Here is a 22,530-nt window from a genome sequence, read left to right as displayed (position 1 = left end):
AATTAGGAAGCCCCTATATTTATAGTTGAAATTAGAAGTTATTCGTACGATAAGATGATTGTTTCTAAACACATTCTGTAGCTTTTATAGGTGGAATAAAGAGAACAACAACTATTACATAAGCAAACTTGCAAACATGAAAGACTATTCTTCTGGGATTTTATTTTATTTTTTTAATGTATTTGTAAAGCACTTTGCAATTTAAGGTGCTTCATAACAGAGAAAACAGTACAATATGGGATGTAAAAATAAAAATAAGTTTTGCTAGGTTAACTTATTGAAACATGCCCGCATGCAGGATATATACACATATATGTATGTTGAACTCCTGTGTGTATGTGACCCTCCAAACACGCCAAGCTGGTCACCTACCAGATATCCAGTTGCACTGGCACAGGGGAGAGAAGACTGAGTATTGTTGCAAACATAACCACCGCTTTGCACAGTGGCAAGACAAAGGCAAGATGGACCAATACCTTTTTCTTGGCCTGTAGCAGCTCCTGGTAGGCACTGGATCGTATAAAACGAGGATAAGAATCACTTTTCATCAGTTTGTAAATGTGCTCCTGAAAGGAAAAGAAGGAGCTGTTACTCCCATAAAAGAAGACATAAGTAAAATGGGAGGCAGTTGTATGTTTCAGTTGTGGAATGTATACCAGCTAGCACTGTTTTGAGTAGGAAGTCTTATAGGTAGTAGTAGGTCGCAGTTCTGAAGCTAAGGCTGAGTTGCTCTCTACTCTTAAAGCAGAAATCCCACCTATTTGTTATGTATAAAGAACACAACACACTTTCTTTAATTTATAGTCCCTATTTCCACTATGGAATTATTTTTCTAAGAATTTACAACTGAGTCCTAGCTCAAGGCCCAGTTTCAAACCTCCCTTACATTAGTCAGTTTAGGTAAGTGACTAAATCAGGAGTTGTGGATCCTTCCTCATCAGATTTTCTGAATGTTTCTGGAGATGTTTCTCTGACTTCATAGGCTGGAAAAAGGTACTAGGTTTCTAATTCAGCACTACAAATGAGTGCTTAAGTTAGGAAGGATATCCCCTGGCTACTCTTGAAAACATCCCTTGACAGATGTTTATTCCGCTATCCAGCTGACAATATAAAAAGAAAAATACATATGGAAATTGAAAAACAGTTCCAGGCTAATCTAATTTCCAAGATATTTATTCTTCAGAGGCATATGAAAATTTGGAAACCCTTATTCAGAAAACAAATGACACAGGCAGTTTACAGAGCTTTTCTTTTTGGAGCATTCTCATTTCTGTAAAATATGAAAACCTGAAAATCTATGATGTAGGACACTTTATAATTCTGGTTCTAGTTATAATGTTAGGAAAGGGATTTGTAGAAAAAGAAATCACAATAAGAAATACTCTCACAAAAAAAAATTTTTAAAAATCCACTGAATTGTGTTAGCTATTTTTGTTTTATTTTTTACTCAAATCCCACCTTTAATATAGGAAACTTGTAGCACAGCAATCAGGAAACAGCAAACAAACTGTAAAGTAAATACTGTTTGTCAGCTTGGTGCTGCATAAAATTAGTGAATAGAAAAAAAAACCCACCTTGCTTGAAAAGTATGGCAAGGTAAAATTAAAGCTGATTTTTATTTTTTGTTTTGTTAAAAACTCTAGAGAATGATTCGAAGTGCCTTTCATTGTATTTCTTGCACTAAGCAGAGAAATTCTGGTGTATATTCAGAACTTAGGCTGGTTCATTTGGGGAGTTTTTATTCCACTCAGTTTCTACGAAAGCAGCCAATGCAGTCAACAGAGAGCAGAAAGGACTCTCCTCCTGTTATACATATCAATGGTGAGGAGCATTAAAATGTTATTTCTGTGCAAAAAACAACCCTGTAAAAGCAAGAATAAATTAGGCTGTATTAGTATTGTTAATATACAGATTAGTCAGGAATTGAGGCTGGATGTTATTTAGCACAATCAGTCTATTTTTACTTATGTATCGCTCTCATTTGACATGGGGTTCCGTGGTGCCATCTTTCAAGTCCAGAAATGCTTTTCAAAGCATTTTTAACCACAATTAGATGGCCTGCCAACTGCCGGAATGACTTGCAAGCGGTCTCTTTCCCAACCGGCAGGCCATAAAGAGCCTGTTCCAGAGGCAGAGCCCTACTCCTGTCAAAACCCTGCCACTTCAGGTGGGGCGCCCTGTAAACTGCTGATTCACTGTTTGTGTGCATGTGTTGAAAAGACTGCTGTCACATGCAACATTCTGCATCCAAGTTCAGCATCTTGTTTGTGTTAGCATGAACTTTTGCCCACTCTTGACTGATTATGCTTTTTGCACAGGAAAAGCTTAAGATGAGTTTTAGAAATTCCTTTGTCAGAGCAGATTCTCCCTCCTCTTCCCCTCATACAACCCACTGTACGGGGGGGGGGGGGGGGGGGGAAGAGAAGAGAGATCTGGAAGTAAAATGGTGTTGAAATTTTATACCTATTTTTACAAAAAAATATTGGATACTGGTAAAGAATTTAATTGGAATTAAAATTCCAGTTCCTTACTTGTAAGGAATTACTGACTCAACTGCAACGACATAATTTTTTAAAATCTTTAATCTTGCTAGATTTGTTTATTTGTGTAATTTACGCCTTTGCTATACACTGCATTCCTAAATCTCCAGGGGGTCAGCAGATGCAAGCAAAAACTGTGTGGTTAGCTTAATGCAGAGTACTTCAAAACAGTGGGTATGATATAGCGTCTAATGAAAAGTTTATTGTTGCATCATAGGTTGCTATTCTCATAATAGCAAAATGAAAAGGCGGTAGAGTTATTTATTCCCCCTCCTTTTTAGGGCAGAGGTACGTTCCCAAAAAGTAGAAAGCCCCGATTCAATTCCCTTCTCTCCTTTGTGGGACTTGCAGCAGCATCTCCTGACTCCCAGGATGATGACCTAATAATCAAGCTGTAGGAAATTCTGCAGGGATGTGATCTCAATCTCTCCTTTTGACACCATTTCACTTTGCATTAATAATTAATTTTCATCACTGGGCTGCTGATGAAAAAGGGAGGATGGTACCGGTTCCACTACTTTTACTGTGACTTTAATTATTTTCTATTGCTTTTCTCAGAATTCTGCAAAGATGGAATATTAAATTATAAGTCACATGAAGTGTCGCATTTAATACAGAAGTACTTGTTTTTCCTTCTGAGGAAAACTGAGATTTGTATTTTACCGTTTTGTTTTTTTTAACTTTTACTTCCAATCTCAAAAATATAAGTGTTTTCACAAATCTAGCTCTGGTCAAAAGTATCTTTTGACGATGGTATTCAAATCGTGACTAAATCAGACCCCCAAAAGCCAGATAAGACATTTACACGCTGTTCTTTACAGCTGTAATACTGGTTATTGAAGTACAGATCTTTGCCCAATGTTCTGTAGATAGTAGTTTAATAAGGTGTAGAATATACAACATCTGTGAAATATGATACTTCTGCACAAGCTGTTACAAAATGTTATTTCTCACATGGGTCATATTCTTTTCATGAGGGGAACCTATAACTCCTATAAATGATAACAACACTTTTGGACATGCATTGAGAGAACAGACATTGAGCCTGTATCAAGGGAAGTCTTTCAGAGACAGATCTTGAGAACTAGAAATCAATGTGTGTGTGTGGGAAGCTTTTCTCTTAATGTAACTGAATAGGAAAATTAAGAAAACAGGAAGATGAAAATATAATTTTCACTGCACTATATGCTTTGCTCTAATTGAAGCCCACTTGAAGGCTCTATACCAGGCACAGAAGTTTCATGCAGAGCTTTAGTGATTCACAGGCCTCATGAAAGAATGAATGCTACCCATTTGCATTGCCAAAATGGCATTTTAGGAAACAGAGCATTACCATTTAATTCCCAAATATGTCTTATTTTATGTATATGGATTTCACTAGCCAATATTCTATTTCAAATGTCCCTAAGCAGGATTGCAAACTGACCTGAGCATCTTCAAACGTGTATCTTCCAGGGTCCTTTACATTCTGCGTGGTTTTGTCATAACTTTTTGAATCTAGATTGATAGCGCTGGCTGCACCTGGAGCAAGAAATTCTTGCCAGATTTCTTGGACGCGAGCAGGAACTTCACGGATAGGCCTCTTCTTCAGGTCTTCTACTGCTAACCAGAACCTATGGTACACAATATAGCATCTTGACTTCCACTTCAGTACAATCATTAATGAAGTGCTCACACCCTTCTTTGCTTTTTAAAAAAATGAAGTAACTGAAAATTTCATCTAAAACATGCTAAAATAAGAAAAATCTGTGATTTTATGTTGGGATCAGCATTCTGGTATACTGTCTCAGGCAATCAATCCACCTTAAGAAGCAATTATTACAAGCCTTTTCATGAGATGGGTGGGAAATCCTTCATTACTTATGTATGGATAACTTGCTTATGGGAAGGTTTCCATTTAACTGGAATTAAACTGAGATTTCATTTCACCTGAACCACAAGGGCTTATATTGCTTATAAACCTATTGATTTTTGACATTCCTTCAAAAGCTAAGAAGAACTTATGTTCTTGCTATCTACATGAATCTCTCTGCTAAACTATAAACTGTGTAACTGTAATTTTGTTACTGTTACTCCATGAATCATGTATAAACTGGAAAAAGCATTGTTTTGCTTGCTATAATTTAATTTCTTTCTTCAGCATTGCATTTCTATGCATATTTTTACTAAAATGCTGAATGGAAGTACCCATTTTCTCTTCTTTTCTGCTGCTGAGCAAACCGACATCAGGCAGCCACATACGGTGCAGGCCAGTTCATTGTATCCTTCTCACTCAGTCTGGGGCAGGATCACTAAAAAGGTCTTGAGCACTTTGTGATCACAGCTGGCTAGCCATAAGCTTTGAGAATCACTTTTCATTTGCTATTATGATTGTTTTATCATTATTTCTTCTATGGGTGTTCAGACTCTCTCACTGCACAAAATAATTCTAAATTCACCTAGGATCCCATGCTTAGACATGGTGCAGACCACTTAGTTCCCCTCTCCCCCACCTCGAGAGCTCAACTAAAGTTTGACTTTGTTAAATATGCAATATATACCATCACAACTTTTCATTAGTGTTTTGACACAGCCGATCCTATAAAACAGATAAGCTGAACCTTGAAGTGAGTTAACTGTGAAATAAGTTGGATTTTACAAGGCTGACAAATAATTTGGGTGCACCTTTAAAATGTGGTTCCACCCTGCTTACACTGTGAGATCAAACTGAGCTCTCTTAGCTTAGTTAAACAGGGATGGGACAGGGGAGAGGAACAGTCGAACTGTACTCAGACCCCCCAAGAAAGCAAAATGATACCACCGTCAATCCAAATTCTAATATAGTTATTGCAACAACTCTTAAGAGAGGATAGTAAGACATAGTAGAGAAAACCTTACAGTATTGCCCCTATAAGACATTCTTCACTTGAGATGATTTACCTTCCAGGAAGCAATTAGTCCTTCATAGTCCTGTTTCAAAACTCCTTTGTAGCACAGATGGAAGGAGCTCCTGCTCATTGTTCACGAGCCATTATGGTCAGCTTCACTCTACTGAGATGACTATTTTAGGTATTTCCACACCCTTCAATTTCTGTGGTATCTAAGCACAATCTTCCTGTCTATTGATGCCTTAAGATTCTCCAAGAGACAGGGAAGTAATATTGTCCCAGTTTTGCAAATGTATTAATAACATAATAATGTACAGTGGTTTCTCCAAGGTCACAAAGGGATTCTGTGCCAACAGAACTTCAGTTTCAAAAATTCTGGGTAGCATCACTTATCTCTATGAACTGCAATGTGAATTGAACATAGATCTGCACAGAGCCTGGGGACGTATCCTGAGAATCTGATGCAATGCAGTAAGAATAGCCTCATAACTCAAGTTTAAAAACTGCACAGCTCACGAACTCTAATTCAGTTCACTCCGTCAAATTTGGGCAACCTACTTTGGTTTCCTTAAGCTGCTTTCGATATTTGCATTTAAAAGTGTATATCCTGCAGCGCTAACCCCTTCAAATGCATCTTCTGGGACTGACTGATTACTCATGTGTATCGAAGTCAGGTAAGGAATAGAAAAATGGAAAGGGAGGATGTTCTTTGTAAACACACATTTTCTATCACCCTGCAGACCTCCTGAGGATCTAGCTGAAAGCTGTCACATTCTTTTTTGTTCCATTATATCACTGCCAATACTTCTGGACCACAAACATGCCTTAGGAAGCTATTTTCTTTTGCAAGTAAACTGTTTCCATATAGTAGGTTATACTCAATTATGGGGAAATAGATGGGAGATAAATTTAACTTCTTTGAGGAAACATTCAGCTTCTAGCATAGAATAGGCAGGTTGTACAGACACATCCTTACAGGCTGAACACCAGCTCTTTGATAGATTAATTTTATTTTACCCTTCTAACATTAGCATTCAAAACCCTTTTGAAAATGTGAGGTTCTAAATATAGAAACATCTGTAAAAGCAGGAAGAAAATGCTGATTTGTGCAGTATGTTATGTCTAGGGTGCTTACTTCACAGCCAACACATATTTTAACATTTTAATACTTACTGATCTTTCAAGAAAAAACGCCTGCCCTCCTCCCACAGAGAGTTAAAGTCAAATATGCAAAGTTAGGAAATGCCAAAAATGCCTCTTGTATTTTCAAAAATAACTTTTCCAAATATCCCATGGCAACCACTAGCACAGATGCAGTTGAAATGGAGTCTGCAAGACCTCAGCACAGGGCCTCAAATCAAAAGAGCTCCCTGTCCCCTTTTACAGCTCTCTACCTCATGAGCAGTGACCAGAACAAGAGAAGTCTCCTGTAGCCAACAGCACGCAGTGTGCAACAGTAAAAACATGTGAGGGCAGGAGAGGGGAGAGGGGGAACCCAACTGCATTTTCTGGACAATAATATACACAGACTTAGTGCTACTTAGTGGAAGGAACTAGAGCTCAGTCTCTCTGCCCTTGGATGAAACTCTGTATCTCCTGTTGGTGGAGGTTTGCTTTTGCCATGGGGACCCTCTCTAGAAGATGCTCAGTGCGTTTGAACAGAGACCTGAGTAGCTGGGTGTAAACCTCACTGCTGTCTTCTGTCCCAGCATTTGGGCTACCACATGCTGGGTCACACACCAGATGTACAGCTGAGTGAGTGTATAGCATATGATCGTCATACATCCAGCCACATGACATGATAAGACACATGCTGGAAGACATCTGGGGATTATGTCCTCCAGCTGGATTACTTTCAAAGTAAGGGTGGCCTTGCCAGAAAAATAGCACAGCTGCAACATGGCTTCTGTCCCATTAACTGACCTAAATGTCAGATGCAGCCATCAGCAGATCCCAGATCAAGCTAATCAGTTAAATTTAGCACATAGGAACACAGAGTGAGAGAAAGGCTGCAGTGATTCTCCACAAAATGTGCGAGGTTTAGGCAGAGTGTGGAGACAGTGAAGTGGGAATTACGTGGGCTTTGCACCCAGTGCATATGACACAACAGGTCAGAGGACAGACCTTTCAGCTTTTTCAGCAAAAGCAAACAAAAACCTTAACAAACTCTATGGAGAAAATCAGCTAACATTTTTCTAGGGGCAGGAGAGACTACTCTCCGATTCCTAGAGTCCACCTTCTTGCCAAGTACAACTTCAAGGCATAGTAGTGCTGAAGGTCCTCAAGAAAAAGATAGAGGAAACCATTAAATCTTCTAATTCCTTCTCACCTAATCTGCAGAAATGGCAACATTGCTGGGACCTGGAGTTTAACTTGAGTCTGAATGAGAAATAAAGCACAGGCAATTTCAGCCTTGAGGATTAAATTTTGGTCAAGTTATTAGCACCCAAAACAGGGTCTCATAATCAACAGTGTGAAGGATAAACATTATCACTGCCCACACTGTGTGGGAAACCATCATTACCAACACTGCTGTTCAGACTTGCAGGACAGACATCAAGGACAGGTAATCAATCTTCATACTTTGTAACATGCAGAACTCCCTCCTCCACCATCAGTGAAGACAGAAATGTCTTGCATTTAAAGTCATCAAAAGTGGTGATCAGTAATAAAGAGCAAAAAAGTGAAAGCGAAACAGGCTGGATTAAAAAGAAAACTTAACCTCTTGCACCTTGCTCCCTCTTCTCTAGTAAAAGCACTGTCACAGTGTTATTAAAAGAATAACCAGAACCACTGAAGTAAGTTAATCATAAAATTAAGCACTATGACTGAAACAGTTTGTAGGCAACACTGCAAATTTTTAGCAGTCTATATGTGGGGTTTTATTTATTTTTTCTACAGGACATAATTGAAGCCCCTATTTCCAGTACAGAACATTTCTACAACAACTTACATGGATGAGTCCAAAATAAACACCTCACAAAATCTCAACTTGCAGCGGGATGGTCAGAGAAAATTTATCAGGGAGAACATCTGAATCTAGCTAACTCCTCAATCCCTCCCTTCTTTTTCTGGACAACCAGAACTCAGAGCCCCTTTTCCCTATTTACTCACACATTATGGAAGCTAATAAATGAGGATCAAAGGAAGGGGCAAGGGGTCCCGTGGCTTTTCCTTCCGTGCATCACGGAAGATATCCTGTCACCACTTTTCCCTTCACTAACCTAGGAGGCTTTTGCAGTCTTAGCACTGCCTTGGAGATCACACCTACTGCAATACTGCATAATGACTTGGACAGGCTTTCAGATTGGCAGGCCTGAAACCATTTAGATCTTTACAGGCTACAATTCCTACAAAACAACCACTTGGGAGCAAATGTACAGTCAGCATACAAATATTAACTTTCCAAAGAATCCTGCAGCACTACTGACAAAGGAAGGATATGGAGAGGAATGGGGATTTTCTACAGGGATGAAAGAAATTAGGTCTCCAGGTGCCACATTGCAGTAAGATTCATTTCACTATCTCACTCTCTTTGAAAAGCCCTTTTTCAGTGCTTGGACAGCCTTGTGACCAAGCTCAGTAGTATTGGATCATGCTCAAACTTAAGTCTTGTGAATTTTAAACAATGGTCACCATTTTTGTAATAGGCAGTGGGAATTTTATAAATCTATTATCCAAATCATATGTTACTTTAGCTATTTGTTCTGTGTAGTGAGCAGCATGCAAAGCGATCCCTCCAAAAAAACTGCATGGTAACAAGAGATTACAAGTCATAGCCTGCGTTAGGTGAATGCAGAATCCAACCTGGGTGTTAGCAAACTGCAATCACACTGTAATGAAGCTACCGCACTGACAGAACTGCTTAAACAGTTTTATTCCTTTGCTATGCTTTACAACACCCCTTTAGAGAGTGAAATACTATTAATCCCAATTTACAGGCAAAGAAAAAAAGCACAGATACAGAGTAAGAAGGTGAAACCTGCTTGCATTCCTAATCATTGCGGAGTTCTTAGTTTTAACTCATGGCTCAAGTTTTTTCATCCCTGTTCTGTTTCTTAAAACAGGATCTAAATCCACTAAGAATGAGATTCTCAGCCAGCTTAGACACTCAGTCCAAGTTAATGAAACAGTAACACTGGGACTTATAGCCACATAAGATAATCGTGCTTGAATAGAAACGGTGTATCTGGTAGACTTACTTATAATTTCACATTTTTGGCATTTCTTTCACCAAAGTGAGGTATAAGACTTCTAATCAACTAATACTGACTCTCTCTGTAGTGTCTGCAGTCCCCTGCTGTATCCTGTGCACTGCACTTGGTAGCTTGGATCCAGGGTCCCAGCTGTCTATCCCACTGTAGGTTTGATAGTGTTTGTTGTAAATTTTATCATGATTAGATCTGTAAAAGGACAAGAACCAGCTACTGACTTGAGTTGACTTTGTTGCAGTGGGAAGATGTGGACGGAAACAAATCTTTTCCTCAAGGTGGCTGTCAAATAAAAAAAATGCACCCCAAACAACTAAATTGCCCCAGTGGGGTTAAGAGGTGAGCAAAGAATTGGTGGTCTTTAAATTTAAGGTTTATTCAGCAGTAATGCTTGAAACCATCAAACTTTTCATTTCTATTACTGAGATCTATAACATCTTGATTCACACACAATAAGCTTTACAAATTCATGCTTTCTCACCCGACTTTACTGTGTGAGCCTAACCGTGGATTGATTTCCCCACAGTTTGAGAATTCGTAAACATAATTCTGAGCTTGTGAGACAGTTTTCCTTCAGTTAACTGTCACAGAAAGCACCTTTTCAGTGCAAGTTTGATCCCTTGCCTGATCCTTCCCAGGGACAGCCTTTAAGCTCATATTCACCATTGCTCAGATATTCTATTTTATAATGCCAATGTAAGAATCTAGAGAGAGACAGAAGATGGCACGTCAAGGAATCAGCTCTGAACAAATTTCTCTAGGAAATTTCTCTGGATCAGTCACTTGCAGTTTGCCTGTGGTTAGTCTTGTAAATAGGATTAGAAGAAAGAGCTAGAGATTATGCGGGTAACAGTCTAGTTGGCAGAGAGACAAATTAATCACAGAAAAGTATAGAAACTGCAGCACACACTGGGCTAGATAGGTTCATGTTTGAAGAGTTGCTCTGCATAAGGAATTACCAGGATGCCCTTTAAATAAAAAAATTACCTTTCCTTTTCTTGGTATTATTCTGATTTTGAAAATTTCATTTTATCACTTGGATTTTTTAATTAAAAAAAAAATTGTGTCTGTCACTAATGAAGTTATCAACATACACATACAGGTCAGTCCATATTTCCATGGGGGTAAAGGCAAACACAAATCAGTTGGAAAATATTATAAGGTCTAGAGTATCTAATATACATTTGTGATGCAAAATTCAATGTTTCAATATGAACACGGTCAGCAACTTAGAGAAGTCCGTCTCCAATTATTCTGCTGACAAAATTAACAAGGTCTGTGCAATTACTCAGCATTTGTGAATCAACATCACAAAATACTAAATGCCTCTTGTAAGATACTACATAAATGTAACTCTAGTATGAATGGCTATGCTGCACCACTTTGGAGTGATAACTGGCATAGGAAAAAATGTAGTTTAGGATTTTAATGAGTTTTAGAATAGGATTTTATACACCTTATGCTATTGGTGAATGCGAAGTGACATAGATGACATCTGACAAAAAGGTGGAATAAAGAGAAAAATATGTTGTACATGATTTTGTATTATGTATAGTTTGACTTATCTATAGAAAAGCTTTTATCAATCCCTCTGAAATAATTCTTACCGAAATGGACTTCCTTAGAACAGCGACAACAAAACATGCTATTAGCCAATGGATGGACTATCATTTTTTAAAATCAAATAATTGTTCTCCCTCACTTAAAAGTAATTCTGTATACTTTTTCTTTGAATTTTATTTAAGCTTCATACACTAGCAGCGTTTTTCCATTTTGCAATTAGTAAGGAATTTGAGAGCTAGCTGTTCACTACTTCTGTTGTGTCAGATCCACAAGTACTAGAATCTTACTGGAGATTTTTGAAAGACAAATGATCCCCAGAAACCTGACCAACAGTGAAAGTCTGTGAATTTTACTTTTAAATCCTTTATTTATTTTTTAACAAATTCTCTTTTTTAATTTTACTGTTCTCATAATATTGGTCTTAATAAAAGATACTGAACAGGCTTTGAATGGTCAATGTTTTAAACCTGTTTAATAAAATGAGCTGAGAGAAAAGCTCTTACATGGGTATTTTGACCAAAAGTTGGATATGAATGAGAAAATATGCTTCATGTGAGTCTCTGCTAACTATATCAATCTTTCCCTCAGCCTGAATATGGGAGCAGGCCGCAATCTGCATGAATGGATTCTGAAAGGTAAGACACAGGAAAATTTTTGAAGGGGTCAAAAAATGAAAAGAAATTTATCAGACAAAAAACCACCCCCAATGTATCTTACAAGATATTAAAAAATAAAGTCCCTCTCATTTACCTTAAATTTTCTGAACTGAATTCTGACTCCAGGAATTTGAGAAACTGCTCTCTTCCCACAGGGTCTTTCAAAGCTTCATCCATGCCAAATCCCCATCGTTTCACCCTCTGCTGTCCTGGCTCTTTGCTACAGAAGGAAAAACAACAGAACTTAGAATCAGCAATAGTCAGTATTCTAATACTCTGTGTTCATAATTCAGACTATGCCCTAAAGTTCAACCACAGATTTCTCACCTTCCAGATTGCTCCTATCTATGCAATGTTCAGAGATGAGCAACCAGGCTGTTAATACTTACACAGGATGGAGGTAATACGCATGCATTTACACAGAAGAATAAGGATTTCCAACTAGGAAACGTTACCAGATTTTAAAAGGTGTCTTTTTTCCCCACACTGGAACCCTGGAAACTGGTTACTGTAACTTTTTACATAGATTTATTAATCCATAGCTCTTCCCATCTTATGAAACTGTAAAGCTGGAAAGACCAAAAGGATACTGCATTGCCTTTCTGCCTCAGCATTTTCCTGCAATACCTCTGGCTGAAATCTTCACTTTTCAAGAAAAGCCTGTTATACCCCCTTACCCCAGTAGAAGAAATAAAATCATATACCTTGCCTCCAGTTCCCAGAAAGTGGTGTCATCTGATATCCAAGGGTTTGAGGGATCAGGGGGCACAAGAAAAGGATCATATTCCAAATACTGCTCTGTATAAGCTAATAGACTAGGAAAACAAAAGCATCAAACATTGCCATGTCAGGAGGTGAGGAAACCTGATCAGGTTACCCCAGTTAACAAGTTACCTTGCATCAACTGAACCATGGTAACCGGGTGTGCACACATTCAGAAGTCAGCTACAAGCTCAGGCTAAAATAGGTTTGCTCAAGCCTTTTAAAAGTGGACCCTTGAAGAAGGAGGCGTGGCTCAGGTCTTATCAAGAGCTGAAATAAAATAAACTACAACCCCCCCTCATACTTCCACGTAGCTCCTTTTAGGACTCCTTTAGGCACTAATAAATTAAATCAAGCAACCTCTTCCATGCACATTTGCTTCATAAAGAAACATGTTTTATACCCCTACAGTTTTAATTATCAGTTCCTTTAAAATCAGTTTTAAAACACTGCATGCTATTCAGGTCATATTTATTGGCCCTGCAGCTGCTGGGACTTCTTTTTTCCTCTTTTAAATACAGTTAATAATTTTCTTCTTTCCTAAGCAAATGGCACTACTCCCAAGTTTATTGCTTTCCAAAAAAAACCTTTTTTTTTTTCCAAATTCTTCGGTATTCATGAATCGGTCTGACTCAGCTGAACACACTAAAAACTTTGCTTGTATTCTGGTAATTTACATCTCCCATGCCCTTATTCCCGCTTTCTATGTTTCCTTTTGCCTCATATTTATTGAAAAATTATTGATAAGTGAGAATAAATACTCTTTCTTTTCATTCCTATTTATATAATATTTAGTCTGTATTCCATTTTTACTGTTCAGCAAACAAAAATTCTTAACCTGTTCTCTTTATAAATATATGTTTATATGTGTTTGTATGTGTATGCATACATACACATATATAAGTAGACACACATGCACAAATGTATATGAGAGGATGAAGAACCATTTGTATTTGGTTTAATTTCCTTTACTAAGTCTTATGCAGCTAAATTTTCTGCAATTTTCACTCTCTCTGTATTTGATGTGTAAGATAGAGCATTCCTTTTCTCTACCTCTTCTCTACCTAAGCTGTAGTCTTTCCAAGGGTCTTTTAATTTTATTTGCTTTCTAGCCCCTAATTTTATTTGCTTTCTAGCCCCTTCCTGACAAATTTTAGTCTTATTCAGAGAAAGACTCCTACTAGTGGTACAACCTTTGACCCAAAGTAGGCACAGACCCACTTTGTTCAAGCACCGAGCTCCTCACCCAGCCAGCTCTGCCGATCAGTTCCCTTGCTTTGTCAATGATTGCCCTTTTGAAATATCAAAACAGTAACCCCAGACCTATTTCTATTTAGCCTCCCTGCCAATACAAGGTGAAACTTGTGACCACTTGGTCAGAGGCTCTTTCAGTGACTCTTGGGTTTATCAGAAATGTATCATGGAATATCTGGGCCATCTTTTACCAAAGAACTTCATACCTCCCACTTAAAGTAAACTCTCATCAGTTATTTCTATGACACCCGAGTTCCCTTGTCTCTCTTTCTTTGAAGCTATTTCATGCTGACATTTTCCCAATAGTTATCAGTCTAATTGAAAAACCAGCAGATGTGACAATATACTTACCTCTCTGCAACTTTTGACATTTTTAATCTATGTCTGTCTAATTGCATTTGCCAGTGCTTAATCTGCAAGAAAGGAAGGCAAAGAGTGTTATGAGTAATTCATTGCTTGATTCTATTTCCGTAACTTTTTTTTATTAGGGCTGTAATTTAACCTTAATTTATCCTAGGGCACAGAAGAGAAATATATCTGAGTTAAAACAACATTTCACCAGTGTAGTTCTAAAATAAATGGAATTTTTTGTCAAAGAGAAAAGATCACACAGAGACAAAAAAAGGACCCAGTATAACATTTTCCCTAAAGATTCCTCAAGAGAAATCCAATTAGCCTTTTTTTTTAGATTTTTGAAGAGAACTACTAATTCTTCAGACATTTGCCTTCTCCCAATTCTAACACCTCAGGAAAGATTAATGAAGCATGAACAGTACAAGAACAAGAACAGAACAAGGCTAAGTGCTGGGTCCTGCACTTCGGCCACAACAACCCCATGCAACGCTACAGGCTTGGGGAAGAGTGGCTGGAAAGCTGCCCAGCAGAAAAGGACCTGGGGGTGCTGGTCAACAGCAGGCTGAACATGAGCCGGCAGTGTGCCCAGATGGCCAATGGCATCCTGGCCTGTATCAGAACTAGTGTGGCCAGCAGGAGTAGGGAAGTGATCATCCCTCTGTACTCGGCACTGGTGAGGCCGCACCTCGAATACTGTGTTCAGTTTTGGGCCCCTCACTACAAGAAGGACGTTGAGGTGTTAGAGCGTGTCCAGAGAAGGGCAACGAGGCTGGTGAGGGGTCTAAAGCACAAGTGTTATGAGGTGCAGCTGAGGGAACTGGGGTTGTTTAGCCTGGAGAAAAGGAGGCTGAGGGGAGACCTCATTGTGCTCTACAACTACCTGAAAGGAGGTTGTAGCGAGGTGGGTGTTGGTCTCTTCTCCCAAGTAACTGGCGATAGGACGAGAGGAAATGGCCTCAAGTTGTGCCAGGGGAGGTTTAGATTGGATGTAAGGAAAAATTTCTTTACTGAAAGAGTAGTTAAACATTGGAACAGGCTGCCCAGGGAAGTGGTTGAGTCACCATCCCTGGAAGTATTTAAAAGCTGTGTAGATGCGGCACTTAGGGACATGGTTTAGTGGGCATGGTGGTGTTGGGTTGACGGTTGGACTCATTGATCTTAGAGGTCTTTTCCAACCTTAATGATTGTATGATTCTGTGAAGTAGATAAGTGAGTGAACCCATATGTGCATACACGGAGAGGTAAGTGTACCCCAAAACCTCGCATCAGTGTTGAAAGGAAGAGTGAGGTGTCTACTGCTAAAGGAGCTAATGGGCTTACCTATGCAAAGAACCCAGTAACTGGCCTGCTGCTAACTGCCTTTAACTATGTAATGCACAACACAAAAAATGTCAGGTTTTGCCTCATTAGTTTTAATAGAAGTTACATACCTAAATCCGTATATCCTGAAACAAGGAAAAGGTTCACTAAATGTTTGCTAGGTCTGTTCTGAACATACTTCCCAGTTACAATAATTTTTGGTTTAATACCTACTTTCCTAAAAAGTTCATTTAAAAGTACGTTTGTACTTATTTTTCAAACCTCTTGGTGTAGTTCATCTTCGGTGGGTGGCTTAGTCTCTGGTACTGGTGTGTGGGTAGGGCTGTGACTTCGAATGTCATTTTGTAAGCCGTAGACAGACTACGCAAAAAATATGGAACAATGATAGTTGCTTTCAGACAATGCTTTCTACATGTACCCATAGTAGCTGTGATGTTTTAGTACAGTGTGCTCAAGAAGTTAGCCAAGATCATCTTTTTTTAAAGAAACTGCAAATAAGCCGTGCACTCAGATAAAATTGTGCTTCTATACCACGGTGTGAAATAAAGACTCCCAAAGCCCCATAATTTCATAATGCCATAGAACACAGGATCTACTTTTATTATGTCTCTATATTAACAGCATAGTAAACATGGGGGATGACACTGAAAGGCAGCTATTACAGTAAGTGGAGATGACCGGTAGGAAAAGAAGAAATAGTATCCTGAAATATAGACTATCACAATGGATTATTTGGATGACTCCCAAATTTGCAATTACTGCTTTGTAAATTACACTAATCTGGACCTTTCACTACCATAAATAAGCTAAGCTAAAACTTTCTCTAAATCCACCTTCCTTTTTAAAACATATTTTTCCAAGGGTTGACATGGAAATATACCTCAAAGGGAGTATTTTAAAGCTGGAGTCAATCTACGTTATTATGATACAAAGGATTTGAAAGAAAGTGTTGTTCCAATCCATCTATACATCCCTAGAGAATTTACCCTGTTCATGTCTAAATCCTAATTTAGATGAAGCTAATTTCTGCCACAATTTCTGGTCATCCGTTTGGGGCATAATTGTAAACTAGAGACACCCTTTTCATTAATACCAGCACAAGAAGAACCGCTGTTATAGTTTGCACTGCATTTTTAATTTATTTTTCCTTAATTACTGACAGAAACATTTTAACATGCTTTATTCAATCTACTAAACAACATGAATAAAGCACGCAAAAATGAATTTTATTTTCATATTCTCTGTGTATTTCTCCAAAGCCTTTCTTATGTGATAGCATTTACTTAGTATTAGCAAATTTGTTAATACTAATTCATTTAAGAGCTTATGAAATAATAACATACATTCAAGTATTTGTTCTTTGCAGCTGTAAGAAAAAATAGTTTTAAGAAACTATGGAACTTCATGCTATAAATTACCTCCCCCTCCTGCTTTTGATATATTAACAGTACTTACCTTTCTTGTTTTATGTGGATTTCTCATTCTTGAAGATTTTTTTATATCCACTTCAGTAGTGTTTACACATCCAGGCTATTAAAAGGAAAAGAAAGGAAAGCACAAGGATAAAACCTGTGAAGGAACTCCATACTATTTTCATTGAGATACTCCTCTTCAGTTTGTAAGGCTAAGAAAATAAATAACTAGAGGCATATAATAACTTGATGCCCTTCTGCAATAGTCCCTAAAACCTAAATAACAGAGTCTAAGGAAGCATCTCGAGTACCATTTTGTCTGGTTTATTGTAAGAGAGATTCTTTTGCTCTTCAGTGTTGTTTGCTGGACCCTATGATGGTTTTTAGGAGAAGTTTTAATCTGTATCTTTATGCTGAAAGTATTGAAAGCAATGTACAGAGAAGGGAAAATACCCAAATGCATATTATAAGACACACTTGTAGCACAGACAGGTACTAATTCAAATTAAATTGCTATTGACAGTATTTGGGAATTTTGGAGTGGGACACTGAAGATGACATGCTTAGACCTCATGACATCGTGAATTTGAAATAAAATAAATTATCAAGATAACAGAAACAAATCACATGTTTCTGCTTTGGTTTTACCAAGGAAGCCATACAATGTGCATTCTAGCTTTCCCTCTAAGAAGCATGGTTGACCTAATGAGACGAAATAAATAGAATTGTGCAATAGCCACCTCAGCTGTGAACCCCAGGCTCCCTTCAGGAGCATCTGGTTTTGGGTCACTTTTTTAAAGATGATCTTTTTTTAAAAAAGATTAAAAAAAAATGTGCCGAAATGGGATTTGTTTCTTCAGAAAAAAAAAAAAGAAAAAAACCAAACCCAGGCTTCAGCAGCCTAACCAGAAGACTGGCAGTCTAAACAGAATGACTCTCAACACATCTGATTTGGCCTTCAAAGATTCATCCTCACAACTCTGTAGCTTCCCAAAGGACAAAAGTCCTCTAGTTTCTCCTAATTCATCTTCCTTTGACACTTCCTTCTAAGTACGAACTCTCTGCAGAAATCTGTTCTTTACCCAATTGCTAGAAACAACTGATAATAAGTGTTATGCTCTCAGGTTATGCTCAGGTTATGCTCCCTCTATTGATTTTAGAGGGATTACATTTGCCACTGAGAGTGGGAAGTACAAAATCTGCTCTCTAGCAGGAGCAGATTTTTAGTGAAAGTAGGTTGTGTTTTTTTAATGGGAGTAGCTAGATGTAGAATTTACTTGCCGGACAACTAAGCTGGACTTATTATCACACTAATGGTACAAGCTTTGTCTTCTTATCATAACGTAAAACACTTGATGTGGCTATAAATCTTCACAGACAAAAATTTTAAACATTTCTTATATAGGCAGAGCCAAGAAACAAATACATTTCTTTAAACAGACCAATGGTACTTTGCCTCTGGAAAATATTTTAAATAACAGACTGATTTTTTTATCCAGTATGATTTTTAAATTAATAAATAAGTTTTTATTTTAAAGTAATACATTAATGTGTGTTTGATCATATTACATTTGCAGTATAAACAGTTCCTCATCACTAAGAATAAAAATAGGCATTTAGATAATATTCTCAAGACTGCATCTGACATGCCTAATGAGCTAGATTTGGGAAGGTACACTTTGTGCTTGTGAACAAAAATGGTAGTTTTTGAACTCAGAATAACTTGTAATTCTCAAAGACAATGACAGCTTGAAAAATACAAAATTCTGCATGATGGTCAATTTAAAGGAAGAAAGCAATTTCACAGGGCAGTATACTGAGATATAAAGTTAAAAAGAAAACAATGCATCTACTTTAAGATTATGGCAGCAACTGGCAGTGAAGAAGACACGAGCTTTTAACAATATCTACAGCCCTTGAATGCAATCATTTGAATAGCAGGCGCACCTACATAAGGCAGAAACTGCTGTTTGTTTAGTTTTCAGTTATGGTTTGTTAAAAGCATGTCCTAAAATTGGAGAGGGGGAAAAAAAAGGAAAAAAAAAAAAAAAGGGCACAAGCCTCATCCAAAGCCTCTTATTTTCAAAGATTTCAAGTCCACAGGCAGTAAATTGGTACGAACAGATCTAGCACCTTGCCCAGGTAACTTACATGCCAGAGCTGTGCAGATCGATGTGAGGGACACCACAAGAAATTCTGGGAGATTTTTAGGAATGAAACAAGGGTGAAGCTTTTGCTGGTTGGAAAAAGACCCAACCCAGTACAGCATCTTCTACAGCATCTAGTGGACTCTTACTGACACTCGACTGTTTAAAACCTCTCACACTGAAGTAAAGCTGCTGTGGCATACTTCAGCACGGGCAGTCACGAGAGGCTGTGAGGGCAGAAACCGGACCAAGGTGTGACTGAAGAGAGGCCGATAGGAGAGCAGCAGCAGGAAGATACAGGCGGGGAAGTGTCAGGAAGCTTCAGTGCAAAGGGCAAGGCAGGTAAAGGGTGTATCACTAGTCTGACAACCTGGGGTAACAATAGGAGTTTAAGACCTATATCGCTACCACCATACAATCCTGTTCTCATAATTTCATTTAAATTATATCACTGAAGGTACCTAATGTAATCGGGGCCACAGTTCATGTTTTCTTCTCAACTGAAGAATATTTATTAAAATGATACTTGACATGAGATGGGATTTATTGTTTCTCTGGTGCTGCCACGCTTCATCTGTCAATTTTTAGGAATAAATATCAAACATCTTTTCAATCAAAACAAACACAAAAGCTTGCATTATTTGAACATTTTGCTAAAATAACTCAGAGACTTTGTGGGAAAATCTTTGCTGGACAACATTTCATTTTATTCGTATGCCCCCATTAACATAATAAGTATGTGTTTGGATACAATTACATCCAGCTGTGTTTTCTGTTTGTGTTGCTTTTTTAACTGGACTACCAGAGTTCAGATAGTGAGATGCCTGTCAGAGTGCTCTGTTGCAAGATTCCCGTTTAGGGTGTAGTATATAATTTGCATACTAATACTGTAAATAGTTTTCAAACAGATTTCCTGGAAGACTTGAAACCTCTTCTATATGTGTAAATAGAATGCTTATTTCTTTCAGGACTAATATTCTGTATGAAAACAGTTCCCCCTCCACACACACAGAGGAAAGTCTTGTTGAAATTATCATACAGCAAGATCATAAGCAGGGTAGAATTTGGCCCTCATCTGTTTTTAAATAGCTGGCTGAAAAACTGTCACATATTCAAAGGAAACTTAGTTTCTTTTCATCCATCTGTTAGCACACCCTTATCTCAAAGTACAAATGCCATGGTAATAATTTACAGCAAAGAACATGTCAGTCCAGTCATGATAAATTCACTGCTGAGATAAATGGATGCAGATAAATAATATAAATAACCACATACAGAAGATTTTTTAATCCCTACTTCAATTATTGGATAATCACATTAGCATGAATTCCAAGCAGCACAACTTTCTACTGAAAAAACAGAAATGCAGTCTAGAAGGCTGCATAATAGGATTCTGCCAAGAAACACAGCGAAAGGAGGAAGCCTCCTCTGCAAGGAGAGGAGGTCCAAGAACTCCAGGTCCAAGAACTTACATTGTTGGATCTGGCTACAGCCAACATTTGAAAACAACAACCATCTGTTTAGTTAAAAAAATCCACTTGATATTCATAATCTTTCCCTGATAACTGTGGCAACAGTGAGTTAATTAATTAAGCCCTTGTAATAGAGCTAACAGTGAATTAGTTTTTTGACACCTGTAGCAACTCTTTGGAAGAAGTCGTTGTTTACATCAAATGGGATGCTTTAGCCATGGAACGTTTCCATCCAAATAGTGCAGAATACCTAATATTTATAGTCTGTTTGCTGTACAAAGTTGCACACTCCAAGGGCCCTTTTTATTGCCTGGCTACATAGCCAAACTCAATTGCTATAAACACCTTTTTCTGTAAAAATCTCTTTGCTATGATGTACTTGTAATTCTAATAAGTGTGAGATCCTCAACAGAAAGTAAATTAATGTTTATAATGATGTCAGTTTAAGTTTTGATGGTTTTTTCATTGTTAAGGAATATGGCAATTTAATTGTGAATCTACTTAAGCCAGAATAACCAGAAGTTTTCTTCTATCTGAGAGAAATACACCCATGTATGTGGGAGGGAATAAGCTCATGCATTGCAATAGGCGGGGAACTGTCTGTCTGCACTGCTGCTCTGTAGAAAATGATCTGAGGGAGAAGCTGAACATGAGTCAGCAGTATGTCCTTGCAGCAATGCAGACAAACCACATACCCAGCTGCATTAGCAATAGCATAGCCAGCAGGCAAAGGAAGTGGTTATTTCTTTCTACTCGGCACCATGAGGATACATCTGGAATACCAAGACCAGTTTTGGGCCCCACAAACCACACAAGAAATATATTCAAAACAGAAAAGTCCAGTGGAGGAACAGACTTTTTTCTCCTTGCAAAAGGGGAGAGCTAACTGTTGTCTTCTGCTGCCCAAAGGGGGCTTGCAGAGCTAGACCTGTTCCAGAGGTGCACCATGAAAGGACAGGAGGCAACAGTCAGAAATTGCAGTAAAGGAAATTCCAGTTAGCTATAAAGAAATATTCTTCATCATAAAAGGAAGAAGTTGCTTAAGAGAGGCTGCGGAATCACCATCCTTGGTGATTTTCAAAGCTTGTGTAACCAAGGGCCTGGACAATCTTATTCAACTTAGAAGTTAGCACTGCTTTGAGCGGGAGGTTGGACTAGAGGACCTCCAGAGGTCCCTCTCAGCCTACATTTCTGTGGTACAGCCTATGATCTTCATAAGCTGCAGGGATTGAAATTCAAATAATCCACCTTACAGAACACTCCAATCAAGTATTCACAGCAGTGTGAAATTCATCACCCTGCCTTCCCCTCCCCAGAACAGCAGAAAGGAAAGACAAGATTGGTATTTGCTTCCTTACTGCTGCCTCTGCCCTCTGGCAGCCTGTGGTGTGTACTCAACCCATACAAACCAATCTAGTGATGATTTAAGGAAATGTAATTTCACAGCCTCTTTAGCTAAAAACGCATAGGTGCTATTTAAAATAATTACCTCATTTCAATATGCACACCCATAAATTCAGGGTGCATTAAAGCACTAAATATTTAGGCAGATTGATTCACATCCCTTACACAATTTCATTGCATTTCAGTGTCAATACACTATGAAATAAGAACTTTTTATTTGTTTTGAAACATGGGCTAACTTGTTAAGTTTAATTGCAAAATACTAAATTTCAAGATCTCCAGGCTTTCAAAATTTAAACACCATAAATTTAAATCATGGACAAGGATACAAACATGGCAAATCTTAGCTTCCACTTGGAAAAGATAAAGTCAGACACACAAACATAAAGACAAGGCAGAGATTGAAAGCTGTCTTTTACATTATTTGTAAGAGCAGACTATCACAAATACAGTAAGCTTAAAACTGGAATTTCCTGAGTGTCAAATGTTCTGCTATTTCTGTCATTGCTGCTATTTCTGTCATTTTTCTAGGAAAGGAGTCTTCTAACCCTCAACAGTCACTATTCAT

The 22,530-nt window shown here is 38.1% G+C and overlaps 1 protein-coding gene across 4 annotated transcripts in view; it reads right to left on the bottom strand.

Moving 5' to 3' along the window:
• Positions 1–22,530, bottom strand: part of RGS7 (regulator of G-protein signaling 7) — a 264,344-nt gene that overhangs the window by 29,146 nt on the left and 212,668 nt on the right. For all 4 annotated transcript variants that reach the window (XM_009329150.1, XM_009329151.1, XM_009329152.1 and 1 more), the window contains 7 exons: positions 16,983–17,057; positions 15,789–15,887; positions 14,205–14,266; positions 12,542–12,652; positions 11,932–12,057; positions 3,967–4,153; positions 477–566 (listed from right to left, as the gene is read on the bottom strand). In XM_009329150.1, coding sequence (XP_009327425.1) covers positions 477–566; positions 3,967–4,153; positions 11,932–12,057; positions 12,542–12,652; positions 14,205–14,266; positions 15,789–15,887; positions 16,983–17,057 — 750 coding nt within the window. The remainder of the gene's footprint in view (positions 1–476; positions 567–3,966; positions 4,154–11,931; positions 12,058–12,541; positions 12,653–14,204; positions 14,267–15,788; positions 15,888–16,982; positions 17,058–22,530) is intronic.

Source organism: Pygoscelis adeliae, unplaced genomic scaffold (genome assembly GCF_000699105.1).
Source record: "Pygoscelis adeliae isolate BGI_AS28 unplaced genomic scaffold, ASM69910v1 Scaffold77, whole genome shotgun sequence".
NCBI classification, from domain to species: domain Eukaryota; kingdom Metazoa; phylum Chordata; class Aves; order Sphenisciformes; family Spheniscidae; genus Pygoscelis; species Pygoscelis adeliae.
The sequence above is the reverse complement of the archived record's forward strand: the minus strand, read 5'-3'. Positions and strand labels throughout refer to the sequence as shown.